The following is a 17,801-nucleotide window of genomic DNA, read 5'->3' as shown; positions in this document are numbered from 1 at the left end:
TCATAGGAGATGGCCACATAAGCCCACCTCACATCCATTAACATCTCACGGGTCTTTAGGAAATGGTATACTCGCCCGTGGAAGAGAGAGATAGAGCGAAGAAAAGAAGAAGAGTGAGTGAGAGTGATTCTAAGCAATCGTGAAACTAGCTACGAAGAGTCAAACTTGCAAACATTAGAGGTGGTGTTTGAGAGAGTCATACGTGACTTGTGGTGTCAACTCAGATTACACATATGTTTTACCATTTTTAAGATTTAAAGTTTTTTTTGTAAAAAGACTTTTTACTATTGATTTTTTTCAAAAAAAAAAAATTAATGTGTTTGTATTTGCTTTTTATGTGTTTGTATTTACTTTTAGATAAAAGTTAATTTTTCAGTTAAAAAGCTTACAAAAATATAGAATTTTTAACTTTTGAAAAACCAACTTTTCCTTCTATATTAAAAATTATTTTAAATAATATTTTTCATTAGTTAAACATTTTTTAGTTTTTTTTTTTTAATTAAAAATCAAAAGTTGTCTAAAAAAATTAGGAATGGACGATAGAATCTTTTCCGAATTGAATTTACTTTTCTCATACTTTATCTCGCTGTTTTCCCATATTACTTTGACAGATTCTTCGATTTGGTGATTCTTTGTTCTTCTAATCGTTTTTTTCTTCCTCTTTTTTGATTCTTTGTTCTCGAATTGGTTGTTAAACCATAATTTCCCATGGGTTAACATCTCTTTTTTGAGAGTCGTAGAAAGAAATAGAGAATAAGGTTGATAACTTTATTCCCTCAGTCGAAGAATACTACTGTTCTTGTTCTTGAACCAGTGATCAATTACATTGTTACAATTAAGTAATTAACCCATAAACTATAATCTGCCAAAAAGATTTGATTTTGATATGGGTGGCTGTTTTTCATCGAACCAAGAAGCGAATGATGCAAAGCAATTGCCAACGAATTGGGAAAAGGGTTCATACCCTCATCATCCCAGCATACTTATTTCTGGTAACAAACACTTTTTCTCTTGTTAGTGTTAGCCTTATGAAAATGGCTAATTGTTTATGGGGATTTAGTTTCTTTTCAATCAAACCACTGCACTACCATTTTGATATCAGATAGCACAAATATTACGTTGCTAAATCGATAAAACTGTTGAAATCCGTTAAGTTTTTCTGTATTTGCGCTTGTTTATATGGGCTTACGTGGATGTTGGGGTTTTAAACGACATAGTTGACAAAACTGACACCTTTTCTTAGCTTTGTGTAGATGAATTTAAATTTGGTGATAATCTGGATCATAAGGGCATAACATTCACAAAAGATGGAGAAACAGCACATGGTGTTGTACAATTTACTTTTCGTGAGCTTGCTACTGCAACTAAGAATTTTTGTATAGAGAGTTTTATGGGAGAAGATGATTTCGGGTGTGTTTACAAAGGTCGTTTGGAAAGAAGCGGACAGGTAATTACACTCAAAGATCTCAAGTTCATTATATCTCATTCAATATAAATCACATAAAACAGGATCTTATACAAGAATTTGATCGTGTAAGTATTATGATTTAGCAATTTTTAAGTTTTTAAGTGTAAAAACCATAATACTTACACGATCTATATATTTCTAACACAACAAACATAAATTGACGTATAATTTGCCAAAATCGTAATCTACAGAATGTTTTTTTTTCTTTTTTTTTCACAAAGGTTTCGAGATGAATTTGTTTGTAGGTGGTTTCAGTGCAGCATCGTCATCGAATCTGTGATCAAGGAATCATAGAGTTTTTTAAAGAGGTTATGAAGCTTAGCCTTTTTCATCATGCAAATCTTGTAAACTTGATCGGTTATTGTACTTATGGAGACCACCTTCTCCTTGTTCACAAGTTTGTGCCTTTGGGATCACTCAAAGATCATTTACATGGTGAGCCTTTTGAACCCTAACTTCACTTAACCATTAAGATGTTGAAATCATCCAGCACTAAATGGTTCAGTTTTCTCAAACATCCCAAAAATCCATTAACTCAAAAAGAAACGACAACTTACAAATGTTTGTTTGCAGATCTTTTGCCAGATCAAAAACCATTAGACTGGAACACAAGGATGAAGATTGCAGTTGGTGTAGCCAAGGGTTTGGAATATCTTCATAAAACATCAAATCCCTCTGTTGTATACAGAGACCTAAAACCATCGAACATTCTTCTTGATGAAGGATACCAACCAAAATTGTCAAATTTTAAGCTTGGAAAACACACTCCATTTGACAATTTAACCTCATGCCCTTCTTTTAGGGTAGATGGAACATATACCCATTGTGCCCCTGAAGGTCCGATAATCTTTGATTCAGATGTGTATAGTTTTGGACTCATTTTCCTTGAACTCATCACAGGTCGAAAAGTCATTGACTACACCCGACCTTATGAAGAACAGTGTCTTGTTTATTGGGTAAGTCCATGTCCATGTTTTTTTTTTCGTTAAGTATTATTGGAGAATTACCAACTTGTGCCGACAAAACTGCAAAAATGGTCCCTGTGGTATGCATTTTTTTGGGATTTCAAACAGTGATTTTTTTGGATTGGTGGTCCTTTTGAGATAATTTGCATGTGAAAATAGTCCCTCCGAAAATTGAAATGACTATAATACCCTTGGGGTATTTATTTTTTCATTTTTTTTAAATTAAATATCTATTTATTTACTTTAACAATTAAAAAATAATGGAAGACCCACCTCTCTCTCTCTCTCATCCCGAGCTATCACTTCATCACACACACACACACACAAACAGACGAACCTTCCCTCTTCTTTCAATCTCCACCCTTCTCCCCTGATTTGTTATATTTTTTTAGATTACACTTCATCAATTCATCAATTCCCCCTGATTCGATTCGATCTTCGAGGATGGAATGATCAGTTTTTCGGAAAAAAAAAATCCGTTCTATTTTCACCATTCTTGTTCACCCAAAAGCCGATTTACCCACCTGTTATCTCTCCATACTTCTCCCTTCCTCTAATTTTGATGGGGGAATTGATTAATGGTTTGTTCTTGATTTTGGTTTGGTGTTGTTTACAAGTTTTAATTTTTATCTGGGGATGAGTTCAGGGGGAGATAACGATGGTGAAGAAGAATAGGTGGGAGGGAAGAGGAAGTTGATGAGGCAAGATGAGGGGAGGAACCAAAAGACACACACATACATGGATTTCTGGTGTGACTAGGGAACCTTCATCCTTGCTCAAAAACTGATGAAGATGAAACCTTCATCCTTATTCAAAAACCATTACAGGACGTCAACTAAATCAAAGATTGGGGTTTCTTGCTCCAAAACCCTTAGAGAACCTGCAACTAAATCAAAGGTTTGACATTTAAAAACAAACTCATATTTCAACGGTTTCATCGTGTTTCATCGTGTGTGCCCTGAATTAAAAAGAAATCTGGAATTCATATGGGTTCTTGAAGAAATAAACTTGAACGGAATCAAAATAGAAGTATGAAATAAAACTAAAAACTTGATTGAAAACAAAATCAGAGTTGTTCCATGGGTTTTTGATTCTGGTTAGAAGGAGAAACAAAATCGAAATCGACACCATAAACAAAATCAAACCCAAATAAAGATTCAGTGTGTGTGTGTATCTCTTCCCCATGGTGTTTGTGATCAATGGTGACAAAGGATGATTACCTCGGTGCATGTTTTTGTTGTGGGGTTTTCAGTGGTGCAGCTTCGGTGGTTGAAGAAGGAAGCTTGGGTTCAACATTCTTGATGTATGGATGATGGTGGCTAAAAGGAAGATGATGAATGTTGATGATCTGGAGTGTGTGTGTTTTCTTGAGAGAGAGAGAGAGAGAGAGAGAGAGTCCTCCATTATTTTTTAATTGTTAAAATAAATAAATAAATATTTAATTTAAAAAAATGAAAGAAAAAATGGAAAATAAATACCCCAAGGGTATTATAGTCATTTCAATTTTTGGAGGGACTATTTTCACATACAAACTACCTCAAAAGGACCACCAATCCAAAAAAATCACTGTTTTGACTAAAACCCCAAAAAAATGCATACCACAGGGACCATTTTTCAATTTTGTCAATTGCGCCTCACTTTCTTTTATTATATACGTGCTACTTAATTTCTGTATAAGTTCATGATGAACACATCTTGTTTATTGGGTAAGGCCCTATTTCTTTTTTTCTATGCGGAGGATAAAATGTTGTTTGATAAATAATGTGTAAAAGATATTTTATAAAATGGAAGGAAAAAATAAACAAGGGTAAAGTTGTAAATATTTTGGACTTAATGGAGAAAGCCTCATTTTCATGACTTTCTATGTTAGGTTGTTCTTTTCGTATTAAGTTAAAAGGAAAGACACATAAAGCCTTCTGCAAAAAGCCATGACGTGATTAAGTCCATTAAGGACAATTTGTTGAAATTGTTGATATGTAACATCATAGTTGATGATCACAAAGGACAATTTCCATTTATTGATATTTTTAGACCTGACTAGACAAACTTTCTAAGATTATTTTCAATGACGAGAAGGATATTCTTGTCTTTTGTCTTTTGCACAAGCAAAAAGATTGAAAGCGGGTCTTTACCCCATCTTTTTGGATGGGATGATAAATTTTTCAATTTTCGTCCTATTACATGTCAAACACAGTACAAAGTTGTTATGTCATTTTGGATTTGACTTTATGTTACAATTTGTAGGCACGGCCACTTTTGAAAGATAGGAAAAAGTATGCGGAAATGGCGGATCCATTGCTGGAAGGGCGATATCCACCGAAAAGACTTAAAGAAGCACTTGTTGTTGCAGCAATGTGTATTCAGGAAGGGATTGCTGCAAGGCCTGACATTAGTTCTGTTGTGGCTGCTTTAACATATATAGCTTCATCAACTTACGACCCTAATGCCTAAGTGTCAAAACAGAAACGAAGATTGTGGGTTGTGGGTTTGACTTAATGTACTTAACAGGGCATGTAAGGTTGTAAGCTATATATATATATATATATATATATATATATATATATATATATATATATATATATATATATATATATATATATATATATATATATATATATAGGCTTAGGTTATTTTGTTTTTATTAAGTATTGTGTGTCAGAATGCACAGATCTGGACCAATTGATGAAATTAATCAATGGACATGATTTGAAAGTGTATGATATTACAATGGGGTCACATGTACCATATAATCACACAATTTTTAGCAAAAGGGTATTTTGGACAATTAACTACATTTATAAAAGGAAATGTTCGGATTTTTAGGGATGATTAATTCTCCTAATTTAAAAAAATCTGAATTTTTTAATTAATTTAATTTCAATTTTTACCGATTATATTCTGTCAGAATATTTTTTGTTAGAATGATGCTCTTTCAGAATATTATTCTAATAGAATATTATTTTGTTAGAATGATGCTCTTTCAGAATTTTATTCTAATAGAATATCATTGAAGAAAAACAAAATTTTTGAATCAGATGTTGAAAAATAACAAACATCCTAATATATTCTTATACATCCGAACTTAAATACAAATTCATACATGTTCTTACAGACTAAAATCCTTATACATTTTAATATAATTATACATATATTCTAAAAGAATATGAAGGTCTTCAACGCCTTCTTCCAGCCATTCCTATCACAAATACAACAAAAACTAATAATTGTTAAAAACATGTTACTTGCAATTAACTATCACTTAATATATTCTGGTAGAATAAATAGAATATAACAGAATACATATAATACATTCTGGCAGAATATATCGATTCTATTCTGGTAGAATACATAATTTTCAGCAACATATTTGATTCAGAATGCATACCACAAGGTTCAAAGAGTAAATTAATTTGTGTTGATGAAAAATAAAAAGGCACAAACAACCTAGAATTGTATTCCATACAAAAGTGGAATAATACACAACCGCATTTGTTCCAGCTAATTGTTTTCAGCAATACCAATTAAGATCCTTGGCAAGATACTCAAGTGCACCATTAACAACACTGAAGCAGAAAACAGATTTGGAATTAGATGAGAATTATATTATAGAACAGTAGTAATTTTATGATGTAGAATTATGTGATGTACCCTAGATGATATCCGAACAATATTGCTCCCAGACTTGCAATACCAACGTAAGGCAAAACTGATCCAGAAGACTTTGATTGGATCTTGAGATGAGTAATATCTCCATCTTAATTTGATCATTTGTGTTAGAAAATTGTGATTCTAAACTGAATGTCTAATGTCATTTGATTCTTATGTGATTCAATTAGTTCGGTTAAGTTGTTCATCAAATGACATTAGATCAAACACCAATACACATAATAGTTGTGCGCAAAATTGGATCGAATTATGAAGTGTAAATAGAGAGCATAATCCAATGAAACAAACCGGAGGCTTGAGCTTTGACTGATCTAGACTTTGTAGAGGAGCGGAACAAACTTCTGGCGCCAGCGCTACCAAGCTCCATGCGGCGCATATGACCGGCGCCGAGTCGCGAGACAAAATCAGAATCTCTTTAGTTCCCAATCATGCGCACAGTGATTTTTCTGTTCCTGAATTGACACGAACCCGACGAAACCCTACTGCTACGATTTTGGACATGGAAACCGTTGACACTGACGCTTAGAAGCCAGGATAGATTGGGAAATTAGGGATTTGAATGAGCGTTGTTTTCTAGAATTTGAGAAACTGAAGGTGGAGATAGAAACATACGCTTAGTGGTGGTGACGAAAGCATCTCCGATTCTCGTCTTCATTTGATCAGGGACAAAAGGAACTCGGTCGAAGCAGGGGAAGAACGAACGGAAGACAGCAACAACATAACTAGGTTGATGGTGATGGTGTTGATGCCGATGATGAAGTGTTCAGCCACAAACATAACTAGGTCAAATATATTTAGTTTTATTCCTTAATTGAATGATTAGTTTATTTCCTTAATTGAATGATTTCAATTAAATAATTTCCTTAAATAAAAGTACAAAAGGTCCAAAATACACTTTAATGATTTAATTAATTATTTATTATTTCTTGAATTCTCATTGGTGTATTTAATCACACAATAGTTGCTAAAAACATTTGAACCTAACTCTCTCTCTCTCTCTCTCTCTCTCTCTCTCTCTCTCTCTCTCTCTCTCTCTCTCTCTATATATATATATATATATATATATATATATATATATATATATATATATATATATATATATATATATATATATATATATATATATATATATATATATATATATATATATATATATATATACACTTAATGGACAAAAAACGAATTATTACGGAAAGTTAGGAAAATATAAAGCGGGATTGAAGGGGTGAATTCTTAATATATATATATATATATATATATATATATATATATATATATATATATATATATATATATATATATATATATATATATATATATATATATATATATATACTTAATGGACAAAAAACGAATTATTACGGAAAGTTAGGAAAATATAAAGCTGGATTGAAGGGGTGAATTCTTAATTCTTTAATATTATGACATGTGTTTCTTTATTTGATCATATGGGTGACTGATTAGAGCATGTAACAGAGTCAAAGTTTAAAAACCGGCTGTTAAAAGCCACAATACCCTTCTCCACAAAATAGTAATAATAAATAGCCGCATACAATTGCTGAAATCAAAAAATTAGAGAAATTTTAATGTTTGGTAACGAAATTGAACTTGTAAGAGAAATTGGAATCTAAAAAAATATTGAATATGTAATGTGTTTGGTTGACAGGTAATAATGAAACTTGTTTGGTTTACAAGTTCGATTAAAGCAATTGGAATGTAAAATTTACAAAAAGAGTAAAGTGCTCTTTATAGATATTAGTATTCTTATTTTATAAAAATAACTAATAATCACTATGTACCAAAATTTTCTTATCTATAATTCTTTTATAAATAAAAACTTTGGGAAAATGACTTAGGAGGGTAACTACCTTTTATCCGTGTTCACATATTGGCAACTTCTTTTTTTTGTACATAATAAAGCAACTAGCTTGTTTTAACTGTTTAAATTACACCAATATTACCGGCTAATACATGTTTTAACCGGTAACTCAAAGGGAAACTGACTTAGGAGGGTAACTACCTCTTATCCGTGTTCACATGTTGGCAACTTCTTATTTTTTGTACATAAGAAAGCAACTAACTTGTTTTAACTGTGTAACATCTCAAAAATCATGACCAAAAACTTCGTTTTTAATTTAATACTAAAACCATAATTGTCAAACCATTAATTTAATACTCCAACATCGGGCCCCGCCTGGCATCAGGCCCTGCCTGGCATCGAGCCTTGCTCGGTATATAGGTATGTCTCTCTTAGGCCCCACCTGTCTCCTGGTCCCACCCGTTAAACACATACAATCATATAACATGCTAACACATAAAGAAACATACTCTAGTATATATTTGTCCTAAGAAACATACTCTGCTAATAATGAGATACAAAACATCGTCCGTATTCAGCTAGTGATGAGATATTGGACCTTGCCCACACTCACCTCCTTACCAGGCACATACAAGTATCACACAGACAACAAGTATAATCTAACATGTAAACATTCTTCGGGCACCCGCCCGACATCGGACCTTGGTCTGGAATAACATACTAGCATACAATACCTAGGGCTAGCCCCCGGGTCTTCCTACTCATAGACTACATGGGCTGACATTATGGCCTTAGACCCATTGACACAGTGAGGAGACTCACCTTGCACTGCTGAAGCCCTGGCTGGAACTAATTGAGTACAGACGAAGTTTCGTATCTCATTATTAGCAGAGTATGTTTCTTAGGACAGTGATACGGTAGAGTATGTTTCTTTATGTGTTAGCATGTTATATGATTGCATGTGTTTAGTGGGCGAGGCCTAAGAGAGACAGATTTGTATACCGAGCGGAGCTCGATGCCGGACGGGGCCTGATGTTGGGCAGGGCCCGATGCCGGAGTATTAAATTAATGGTTTGATAATTATGGTTTTAGTATTAAATTAAAAACGAAACTTTTATTCATGATTTTTGGGATGTTACACAGTTAAAACAAGTTAGTTGCTTTTCTTATGTACAAAAAATAAGAAGTTGCTAATATGTGAACACGGATAAAAAGTAGTTACCCTCGTAATTCATTTTCCCTTTAAGTTACCGGTTAAAACATATATTAATCGGTAATATTGGTGTATTTTAAACCGTTAAAACAGATTAATTGTTTTATTATGTACAAAAAAGAAAAAATTGTCAATACATAAACACGAACAAAAGATAGTTACCCTCCTAAGTTATTTTCCCAAAAACTTTTAATATAATTAAATTGCTTAAGTAAATAACACAAACAAAAGGATTATGACAATTGTTCACTATTTAAAAACCAAATTCTATAAAATTTATTTTTAAACTTTTTTCATTAGAAAAAGTTTCTTATATTTTAGCCACTAAAAGTTTGTTTTTATTAAAAAAAATGTTACATTTAAAAAACAACCGGTGAAATAGTTTTATGCAAGAGTTTTCAGGGTTAGTCTGGTCTTTTTGTAGTAGATAAGGTGTTAAATTTACATTGTTTGGGTTTATCTTAAAGATAATAATAATCAGTTGGTCACAAATTTAATTCGACACAAATCCATTCCATTGATTTTTCAAACACACTATTTGTTGGAATTTTTTTTTCAATTACTTTGAACTTTTACAGAATTTTTAGTTACACTTTTAAGGCTAGTTTTTGTTGAAGTTGTATCAACAGTAACATCAATTTCAAATTTGACAAAAGAAATAAATAAAAGAGGGAGGGGATAGGTTATCATATGATGATTAGAGATAGTTGGTTGATATAGAAGCCAAACATCCAGAAACACTATTTGGAATTCAGACACAAAACTAAGAAAATAAGAGACAAATGGCAATGGCTATTATAAATGCCGATTCATATACATACAGTCATTCTACTATTACTATTACGACTACATCAATGCCTCCAATGTCTCAAAAATCAAAATATTAGTAAGCACCTCACTTTCATTTGCCCTTCTTTCCCTGCAAAATCGCAATTCACTACACATCAAATTTTATAAAATACAGTGTTTTTATTGCATTTTAGCAAGTATGAAAAAAAAAAACATTTTTTGTGTGTATAGGTAGTTTAGGGGCAATTGCAATACCGAGTTAACATAGTCATCCATTGATGATTGCTTTCGCTTCTTTATAGTAGAAGGTGGACTCTCTGTTTGCCTTGCTATGGCCCGCTTTGATGGAGTTGAGTTCTATAAATTAATCAAAGTTTCAAAACTTATCAATTTATAAAATAGCAGGCAACAAAATAAAAGCACAACAAATGTCATTTCTTTTTAACTTAATCAAATAAAAGCTTTTATGTATTCATGTTCCTTTTTAACTTGCTATAAAACAAACTAAGGTCTGGAAAAAAAGAAGCTTTCCCATTATGCCCTCACCTTCTACAAACTTATTCTCCAAGTGTGTCAGCATCATTTTTCTCAAATATTTTTTTAGAATAAAATACATTTTTGGTTACTGTTCCAGGAAAAACTTATGGAGTTGATTACAACTTTGGTCCTCAAGTTTAGCTTACTTTTTCAGTTTTGGTCTTAAAAAGTCATTTTCTTGGAAAAGAACCCAAAAGGTTAAGAAAAAATGCAAAAGAAAACTTTCTGAGACCAAAATTGAAAAAATCAGCAATAAATTTACTTGCATTTCTATAATTTGGGAACAAAAGTGCAAAATTTAAGATTTGTTAAAAAAATGTCAAACCTTGGAAAGTTTCTTTTCTTTACGAGCCTGTCTCTCTCTCTCATCATACTCTTGATTTTCCCTCTCCACCAATCGAATGAGAGTATCACATCTCCTTGCAAGTTCTTGAGTGGTTCTTGACTTAACAAACCAATCAAATCTGAACAAAGGTGATGTTCTAAATGCAGCCTTCAATTCGTCCCAGTTTCCATACCCAAGTTTATGAACCATGCAAATCTATAAAAGTTTTAAAATGATTGAGATTAATAACTAACATAGCAATCTACTTTTGTTTGTCTGTTTGTTTGTTTGTTTCTAGTGGTTTTTTTCTTACTTACCATGAACCGATCACATTCCTCATTGTAGAGCTTGCCTTTGTTCTGACCGTATTGGATTTTGAGCTCCAGCCAAGGGTTTTTGTAACGGTCTAATTTCTTTCCAATTGCTTTCATTATTTCATCTTTACGAGAAATTCTAGCCTCCCCTCTTTCAATATTCTTAATTATTCTATCATAATCTGTTACAAAAAACAAAAAAAAAACAAGTCAAATATTCACATATGGACTCAAACTCTAACAAGTAGCAAATTTAATAATTTACCATTCAGTTCCTTGTATCTTTCCTTAAAGACTGCAGCGTATCTTTCAACTTCCTCTTCTGATTTGCCTTCCATTTCAGAAGCAATACTACCCACATCACTCCTACCATACTTCTCACAAGCCCTAATGAAAGTATTGAAGTCTCTTCTACTCCATGTTGAGAATCCCTGGAATCGACAATAGTAATAATATTAATTAATAATCATAATAAGGAACAGTGGAAAATATTAAAATCAAGACATACTTCTTCCAGTAGTTTCTCTTTTTCTTCTTGCTCTTCAGCAGTCAAAGGATCTCCCACCTCTACTGAATTAACAACATAATTAGTATGTTTTTTTAATAAAACAAACACACAAGATTAGCTAGCTTCTCTTGTACCTTCTGGCTCATCAACTTCTATGGAGTCTTTCACTTGATTCTTCTGCTGTGCCTGCTAAAAATTCAAGAAACAAAGCAAGTGAATTAAGGGTGAGTAGAAAAGACATAAATGCCCTTCTCATCTTCATCAGCAAAACTTGTATCGTCTTTGGCATGCATTGGACTTTGTAAATAGGACAAATTGCAAGTTTTCCATTGAAAAAGATGGAAAAAAAGGTAAGACAGGACTTGATTTTTAATTCTCATCTATGCAAAAGACATAAACGCCCTTCTCATGTTGACAAAGCAGTCTAATGAAAGATAAAGGAGAGTTCAAGGGGTAAAGTCAATACCACCATGAGATACCGCACTTCTTTCTCATAGAGCTCACTTAGCCTCTGAGTGTTAAAGAACTGGAAGTCATGCCTGCATTAAACACATTTTTCAAATGATTGTTAAGTTCCAAAACAAATCCTATAAAAAAAAAAGGTAGATCCAAGAAACAGCAACAAGCTTTCATTATTTGTTCATTAAGGAAACATAATTTCACTTCTCATTACAGCCTTAGACTTTATAAAACCTACCCATTATAGAAATGTCATCCAAATACAAAACAATTTTTGAAAGTAAAAAAGCACTAACTAAAAGTAAAAGGTTATACTTGGATCAATTTTTCATAGAACAGTGGCTTAAAAAACCTCTGAAAGTACAAGATTGTAACAGAAAAAAAAAATCAAAGGTGTAAAGAACTTACAATTGTGGCATGCGAGGAATCCTAGGCTCCTTTGGCCTTGCAGGACCACTTTGTCGCATTGTTTGCTTGAAGTATTCTGATTCTGAGTAGCTGAAAAGAATAACAACAATTAATTTTAAGCAACAGAAAGATTTCATGATCATTTAATATAATAAATCAGAACTTAAAAAAAAAAAATCAATAATTACTTGCGCTTCCTCTCTCTTTTTGGAGGCTCGACCCAATTATCACTCACAATCTTCTTAAAGTCAACCTTGTTTTCATCCTTCATAAATTAAAATACAAATAAGTTATGATAAGAAAGCCACACAGCAATAAAAGATAATCACAAAAGAAGTAAACAATGGAATACCTTGTCATCATCGAAATCATACAAATCAGCAGCTGCATATGAAATCCATTAAAAACTTAGTAAAGTAAAGTAATTAATAATGAAGACGCATTATTATTAAATGTAGTACATACTGTCATCCATTTTGAACTTGATTGCATCTTCTGTGAACTTTTTCATCTTAGCATCAAGTTCAGCAGTTGCCTCTTCTCCCTTAGCAATGATTCTGTCAATATCTTCATCTGTTATTGTGCTGTCCTTTGAACTGAATACCATTTCAGCACCAAACCTCACCATTTGTAGCAGCTCATCTTTGTTTACAGCTGCCAAAAAAAAAAAGATGACACATAGAAATATAAAACACCCACATGATATGAAAAGTCTTTCTGAGTAAACCAAGGAGAATTTGTTTAAAATAATGTTTTTAGAAGGAAAGAAAACTAGTAAAAAGCTGAAATGAAGAAATGCTTACTCTTTTGCTCTGCTAAACGTCCTTGTTGAATAACCAAAGCATCAAGTGCAAGCTTTTTATAAGCTCTTTCAATGACTTTCTCCTCTATAGTGTACTGTTTATAGTCCATTAAAATTAGCAAACAAACATTTCAGCTATAAATCAGATGAAAAGGAAAGAAGCTAAAGAAACCTCAGTGCAAAATCGGAACACTTGAACTTCTTTCTTCTGCCCAATTCTATGAGCACGATCCTGAGCTTGCAAATCCACTTGTGGATTCCTGCAAAATAAATTTTATATTCAATTAAACAAAACCACCAATTTTTTAAAAATAAAAATAAACTCCAGTCTCACTTACCAGTCACTGTCATACAAAATGACAATATCTGCAGTGGCAAGATTGATACCAAGGCCTCCAGCTCTTGTTGATAATAAAAACACAAACTTTTCACTTCCTGGCTTATTAAAAGCATCAATGGAGGCATCACGATCTTCACCTCCAGTGTTTCCATCAATACGACAATATAAATATCCACGAAACATCAAGTAATCTTCTAGAATGTCCAGCAGCCTTGTCATCTATAACAGCATACCACAATTTCTTTTAGTATAATAACAAATATACCTCACTAAACCAATACTTTCATGCTGCATAATATAAATACCTGTGAGAATATCAACACCCTTGAATCACGTTCCTTCAATTTTGGAAGCAACTTGTCGAGAAGCACCATTTTTCCTGTCATTATAACACCAAATACATATGGTGAGCATCAGGTAAAACAAGACACTTCAATTTTACCAAAAGGGTTATATGCAAGAGATTCCATTTCTTCAAAATACAGCATAAAATAATAATTGTAATATACTTGATCATGTCCAAATTAGGAGGGACCATTTTAGATATAGGGAAGAAGTTGAGGGGTTCACCTGCATTTGTTACAAGATGGTCGCCAGTAGTATAAGGAGGACCAGGTTCAGCTCCTTGAAACAGATATGGATGATTGCAGCATTTTCTGAGCTGCATTGCAATATTCAACAGCCGCTTTCTCTCACCTCCAGCATTCACAACCTCAAGATCTTTCTGCAGTAAGGCCTTGTAATACTGTTTTTGCATTTGAGACATTCCAACCTTGAGAATGGTTTCTTTTTTAGGAGGTAAACCTTTCTCAACATCTGACTTCAATCTTCTTAGAAGAAAAGGTCTCAGCACCTAAACACAGAGATAGAAGCAAATTAATAAGACACTTTAAACAATGATAATATCAAAAACTTGATGCAATAAACAGCAATGCACTTTCAACTATTTGTCTGTAATAGCAGCTTACCAACATTTTATATATATTCATAGCATTGTATGTATTTTCGTTTTCTTTTTCTTATTATCACGTTGTACATATAAATAAATGTGCTTTCAAGCTTTTTTTTTCTTATACCTTGTGAAGCTGTTGAACAACCTCTTCCTGATCATTTTCACCAGAAATTTGAAACCACTCATCAAAGGTTTCAGCAGAACTAAAAATCTCAGGTAGCAGAAAGTTCAGCAGTGCCCAAAGCTCATGAAGGTTGTTCTGTGTAAACACCCAAAAAAAACATTGATCAACATAAAAATCCAAACATACAGAAGTAAGTAAAGAAAATACAAATTAAAAACCTGAAGTGGTGTGCCAGTGATAAGGAGACGATAATTTGTATTGTAAATTCTCATGGTCTTTGAAAGAAGAGAATTCTCATTCTTAATTCTATGAGCTTCATCAATTATTATATAACGCCAGCTAAATCGACGTAAGGTAGTCTTCTCTTTAATAGCCATTTCAAAACTGGTGACACATACATCAAACTTTCCAGCAACAAGTAGCTCTTCACGTATGTATTTCTGTAAATATCAGGTGTTAATAGTTTACAAGTGTATAAAAAGTTAAAAACTAGTTTTGAAATAACTAAAATCAAAATTTAAAAGCATACCCTTTCGTCTGGATTACCAAGAAACTTTACAGCACGCAATATTGGGCAAAAACGTTTAATTTCATTCATCCAGTTACCAAGTGTAGACTTAGGAGCCACAACCATGTGGGGTCCAGTTATTCCTCTAAATTCATGCAAATAACCAAGTAATGAGATGGTTTGTAGAGTTTTTCCAAGTCCCTGAAATAATAATAAAAAAAGAATATTCATTAATCATTATCAGGTGAGTTGAGTGAATTTTGAAGTGATGATAAGGATAAAGATCATTAACATACCATCTCATCTGCAAGAATTCCATTTATACCATTCTCATATAGTCTTATCATCCAATTTAACCCAGCAAGTTGATAATCTCTCATCTTCCCTGTTATGCCTGTTAAGATTTCAACATAACCCAAAGTCAAAATTCAGAAACCACTTCAAAGTCAAAAGTTTTCTCAATTTGCTTTCAAGACAATGTAACAAATCATACCCAGTAATCTAAACAAAGTAGAATTATAGTGGTTATTGAATTATTTTAAAGATTCAATCTTAAATCTAATGACACAAGTCTAAAGAGGAAAAAGGGGGAATCTTACAAGAAGGCTGCACCAACAAACGTGTATGTCCTGCTCCAGCTTCTTCCTCTTTGAGATATTCTTCATCTTCTTCTTCTTCAGTCAACTTTGAAGCATGACGACCCCTAAGCAGAAAAAAGAGCACATAAATAATCATCAAATATGCTTCATGAATGTTAATTATGAGGTTTTAAAATTACCAAATCAGTAAAGTTCTCACCTTTCCTTTCCCTTTCCCTTTTTCTGAGAAGCAGATGCATCACTTTTGGCAAAATGAGCAAATAGTTCTGTTTGCTGCAGTAAGAACTTCAATCTTCCCTTTCCCTTGCTATTCTGTCATAGTTTAATAACAATAACCAAGCCACATTAATTGATTTTGATGAACATTAAAATATATATATATATATATATATATATATATATATATATATATATCAACTTTGAAGTATGTTTTTCTGTATCACGCACCATATCAGCCTCAATAGTAGCATTTTGTTGATCAAGTATGTCTTGTATCTTTTGTCTCTTCAACCTCTGCATCTCCTTTAACCTTGCCTTTTCACGATGACTAATTTCATTGTTGGCCTCATCATTGTCATCCTGCAAGTAATGTTGAGATCGTGTTACTTATACTCAAAGAAACAACACTGATTCATCACATAATACCTTTAGTTTCAAACACCCTTTGAAAAGTACTACTTAGAATGATAACAATTGCATGAATACAGTAAAGCTGGATGAATTCTACATACAAATCCCAAATATCATTATGTATAACTTGATTCCAACAAGCATATTAAAGCGATAAAATCAAACCAAATCGCTAGTACAGCTTCCTAGAAAGTTTATAATGCTTAAGTTTGTTTATTGTGATTCAGCCCTAGTTGAGACTTTCTGATTCATTTTATCCCCTGCAAATTAATCTTTATACTTGTTGTGAGTATAAATATAGTTTTTTTATATATTTCAAGTTGCGTTCTCTTGCAAATTGCAATTTTTATTTCCAATCATCTTCCTGTCCAGCCTGATGTCTATCAGTTCACGCTTACTATCATTCAAATAGCAAGCAGTTATCAACAAATGCCAAACTCCACAGATCAAAAAACCCATCATTTTAAACAAAAACGCCAATAACAACAGAAAAAATCAAAACATACGATGAGAGAGGCTAAGCATGGTGAAAACATTATTGGAATACGGCATCTAGAAGCAAAAATGTCGACAAATCAGCAGGCTCTCTTTTTCAAAGGAAATGCATGAAAAAGCTGCAGCTACGCAGAAAAAAAACGAACCAAAACCCTAAAAACCACACTCCCTAACACGCCAAAGGATCATACTAAAAGCAAACAAATCCCGCAGCACAAAACCCTAAGCCAGACAAATCGCTCCAAAATGCATCTTAAAACACCGAGAAATGCTTCATATCCCAAACATGTATAATCAAAAGTAACCAAAGCGGCAAAAATCAGTCTTAAAGCACGATATCCAAAAAAACAAACCTCGTCTTCTTCCTCATCGTCTTGCTCCTCACCGGTGGCGTCAACTGCGGGTGTGGCGTTTTCATCTTCATCAGAATCAACAGGCCGTGCAACGGCTTCCAATTCCTCCTCATCTTCTTCCTCCTGGTCATTGACCTGCTCCTCCTCTGACGAATTAGACAGAGATTCCTCCGTGGAGTCCTTCGATTTGGAGCGTCTTGCCATGGAGATCTTCGAGGGTTTTCCTTCTCAGTTGTGTAAATCTGGTGAGGTAGAAAAAAATAAGGGGCAAATGGCCGACTTAATGAGTTGCGAAGAGAGAGAAAACACAAAAGATGGGCATTTCTGGGATATTGATATTTATAGACCCAATTTTTGCTTATTTGGAGTGTGGGAAAATTCCCGCCGGTTCAACATGTAATTGGCTTCTTTCCCGCTTTTCGTGAGTGGGGATATTGTGATGTAAATTGTGAGAAATGGGTCGGGTTTTGGAGGGTGAACATGTGGAAAACGGGTCGGATTTTATTATATTTGTTAAGGTTTGTAAA

The 17,801-nt window shown here is 33.1% G+C and overlaps 2 protein-coding genes across 5 annotated transcripts; one reads left to right on the top strand and one right to left on the bottom strand.

Annotated features, from left to right (window-relative positions):
* Positions 1-555: 555 nt before the first annotated feature.
* LOC145048930 (serine/threonine-protein kinase PBL27-like) lies at positions 556-4,970 on the top strand. The gene is made up of 5 exons (XM_078997581.1): positions 556-992; positions 1,254-1,447; positions 1,714-1,903; positions 2,042-2,424; positions 4,678-4,970. The coding sequence occupies exons 1-5, from the start codon at positions 887-889 to the stop codon at positions 4,882-4,884; spliced, it is 1,080 nt and encodes a 359-aa protein (XP_078853707.1). The 5' UTR covers positions 556-886; the 3' UTR covers positions 4,885-4,970.
* A 4,852-nt stretch (positions 4,971-9,822) lies between these two features.
* LOC145047386 (ISWI chromatin-remodeling complex ATPase CHR11-like) lies at positions 9,823-17,589 on the bottom strand. Of its 4 annotated transcripts, none has more exons than XM_078995643.1 (25): positions 17,275-17,589; positions 16,244-16,375; positions 15,996-16,108; positions 15,797-15,900; positions 15,494-15,591; positions 15,219-15,398; positions 14,908-15,129; positions 14,690-14,824; positions 14,184-14,466; positions 13,919-13,992; positions 13,612-13,832; positions 13,446-13,533; positions 13,275-13,368; positions 12,937-13,125; positions 12,824-12,855; positions 12,660-12,736; positions 12,472-12,561; positions 12,071-12,143; positions 11,739-11,793; positions 11,605-11,666; positions 11,362-11,527; positions 11,100-11,278; positions 10,783-10,998; positions 10,176-10,277; positions 9,823-10,050 (listed from the first exon to the last, which is right to left on the bottom strand). In XM_078995643.1, exons 1-25 carry the CDS (start codon positions 17,476-17,478, stop codon positions 10,033-10,035), a joined length of 3,207 nt encoding a protein of 1,068 aa, XP_078851769.1. In that variant the 5' UTR covers positions 17,479-17,589; the 3' UTR covers positions 9,823-10,032. The 4 variants fall into 4 exon arrangements, with proteins under 4 accessions (XP_078851769.1, XP_078851771.1, XP_078851772.1 ...); XM_078995645.1 differs by having other exon boundaries at positions 11,739-11,790; XM_078995646.1 differs by having other exon boundaries at positions 11,605-11,663; positions 11,739-11,790.
* Between the last annotated feature and the right edge of the window lie 212 nt (positions 17,590-17,801).

Source organism: Lactuca saligna, chromosome 5 (assembly GCF_052625555.1).
Source record: "Lactuca saligna cultivar CGN05327 chromosome 5, ASM5262555v1, whole genome shotgun sequence".
Classification (NCBI taxonomy): domain Eukaryota; kingdom Viridiplantae; phylum Streptophyta; class Magnoliopsida; order Asterales; family Asteraceae; genus Lactuca; species Lactuca saligna.
Note: the sequence above shows the minus strand (reverse complement) of the source record. Positions and strands in the feature narration are given on the sequence as shown.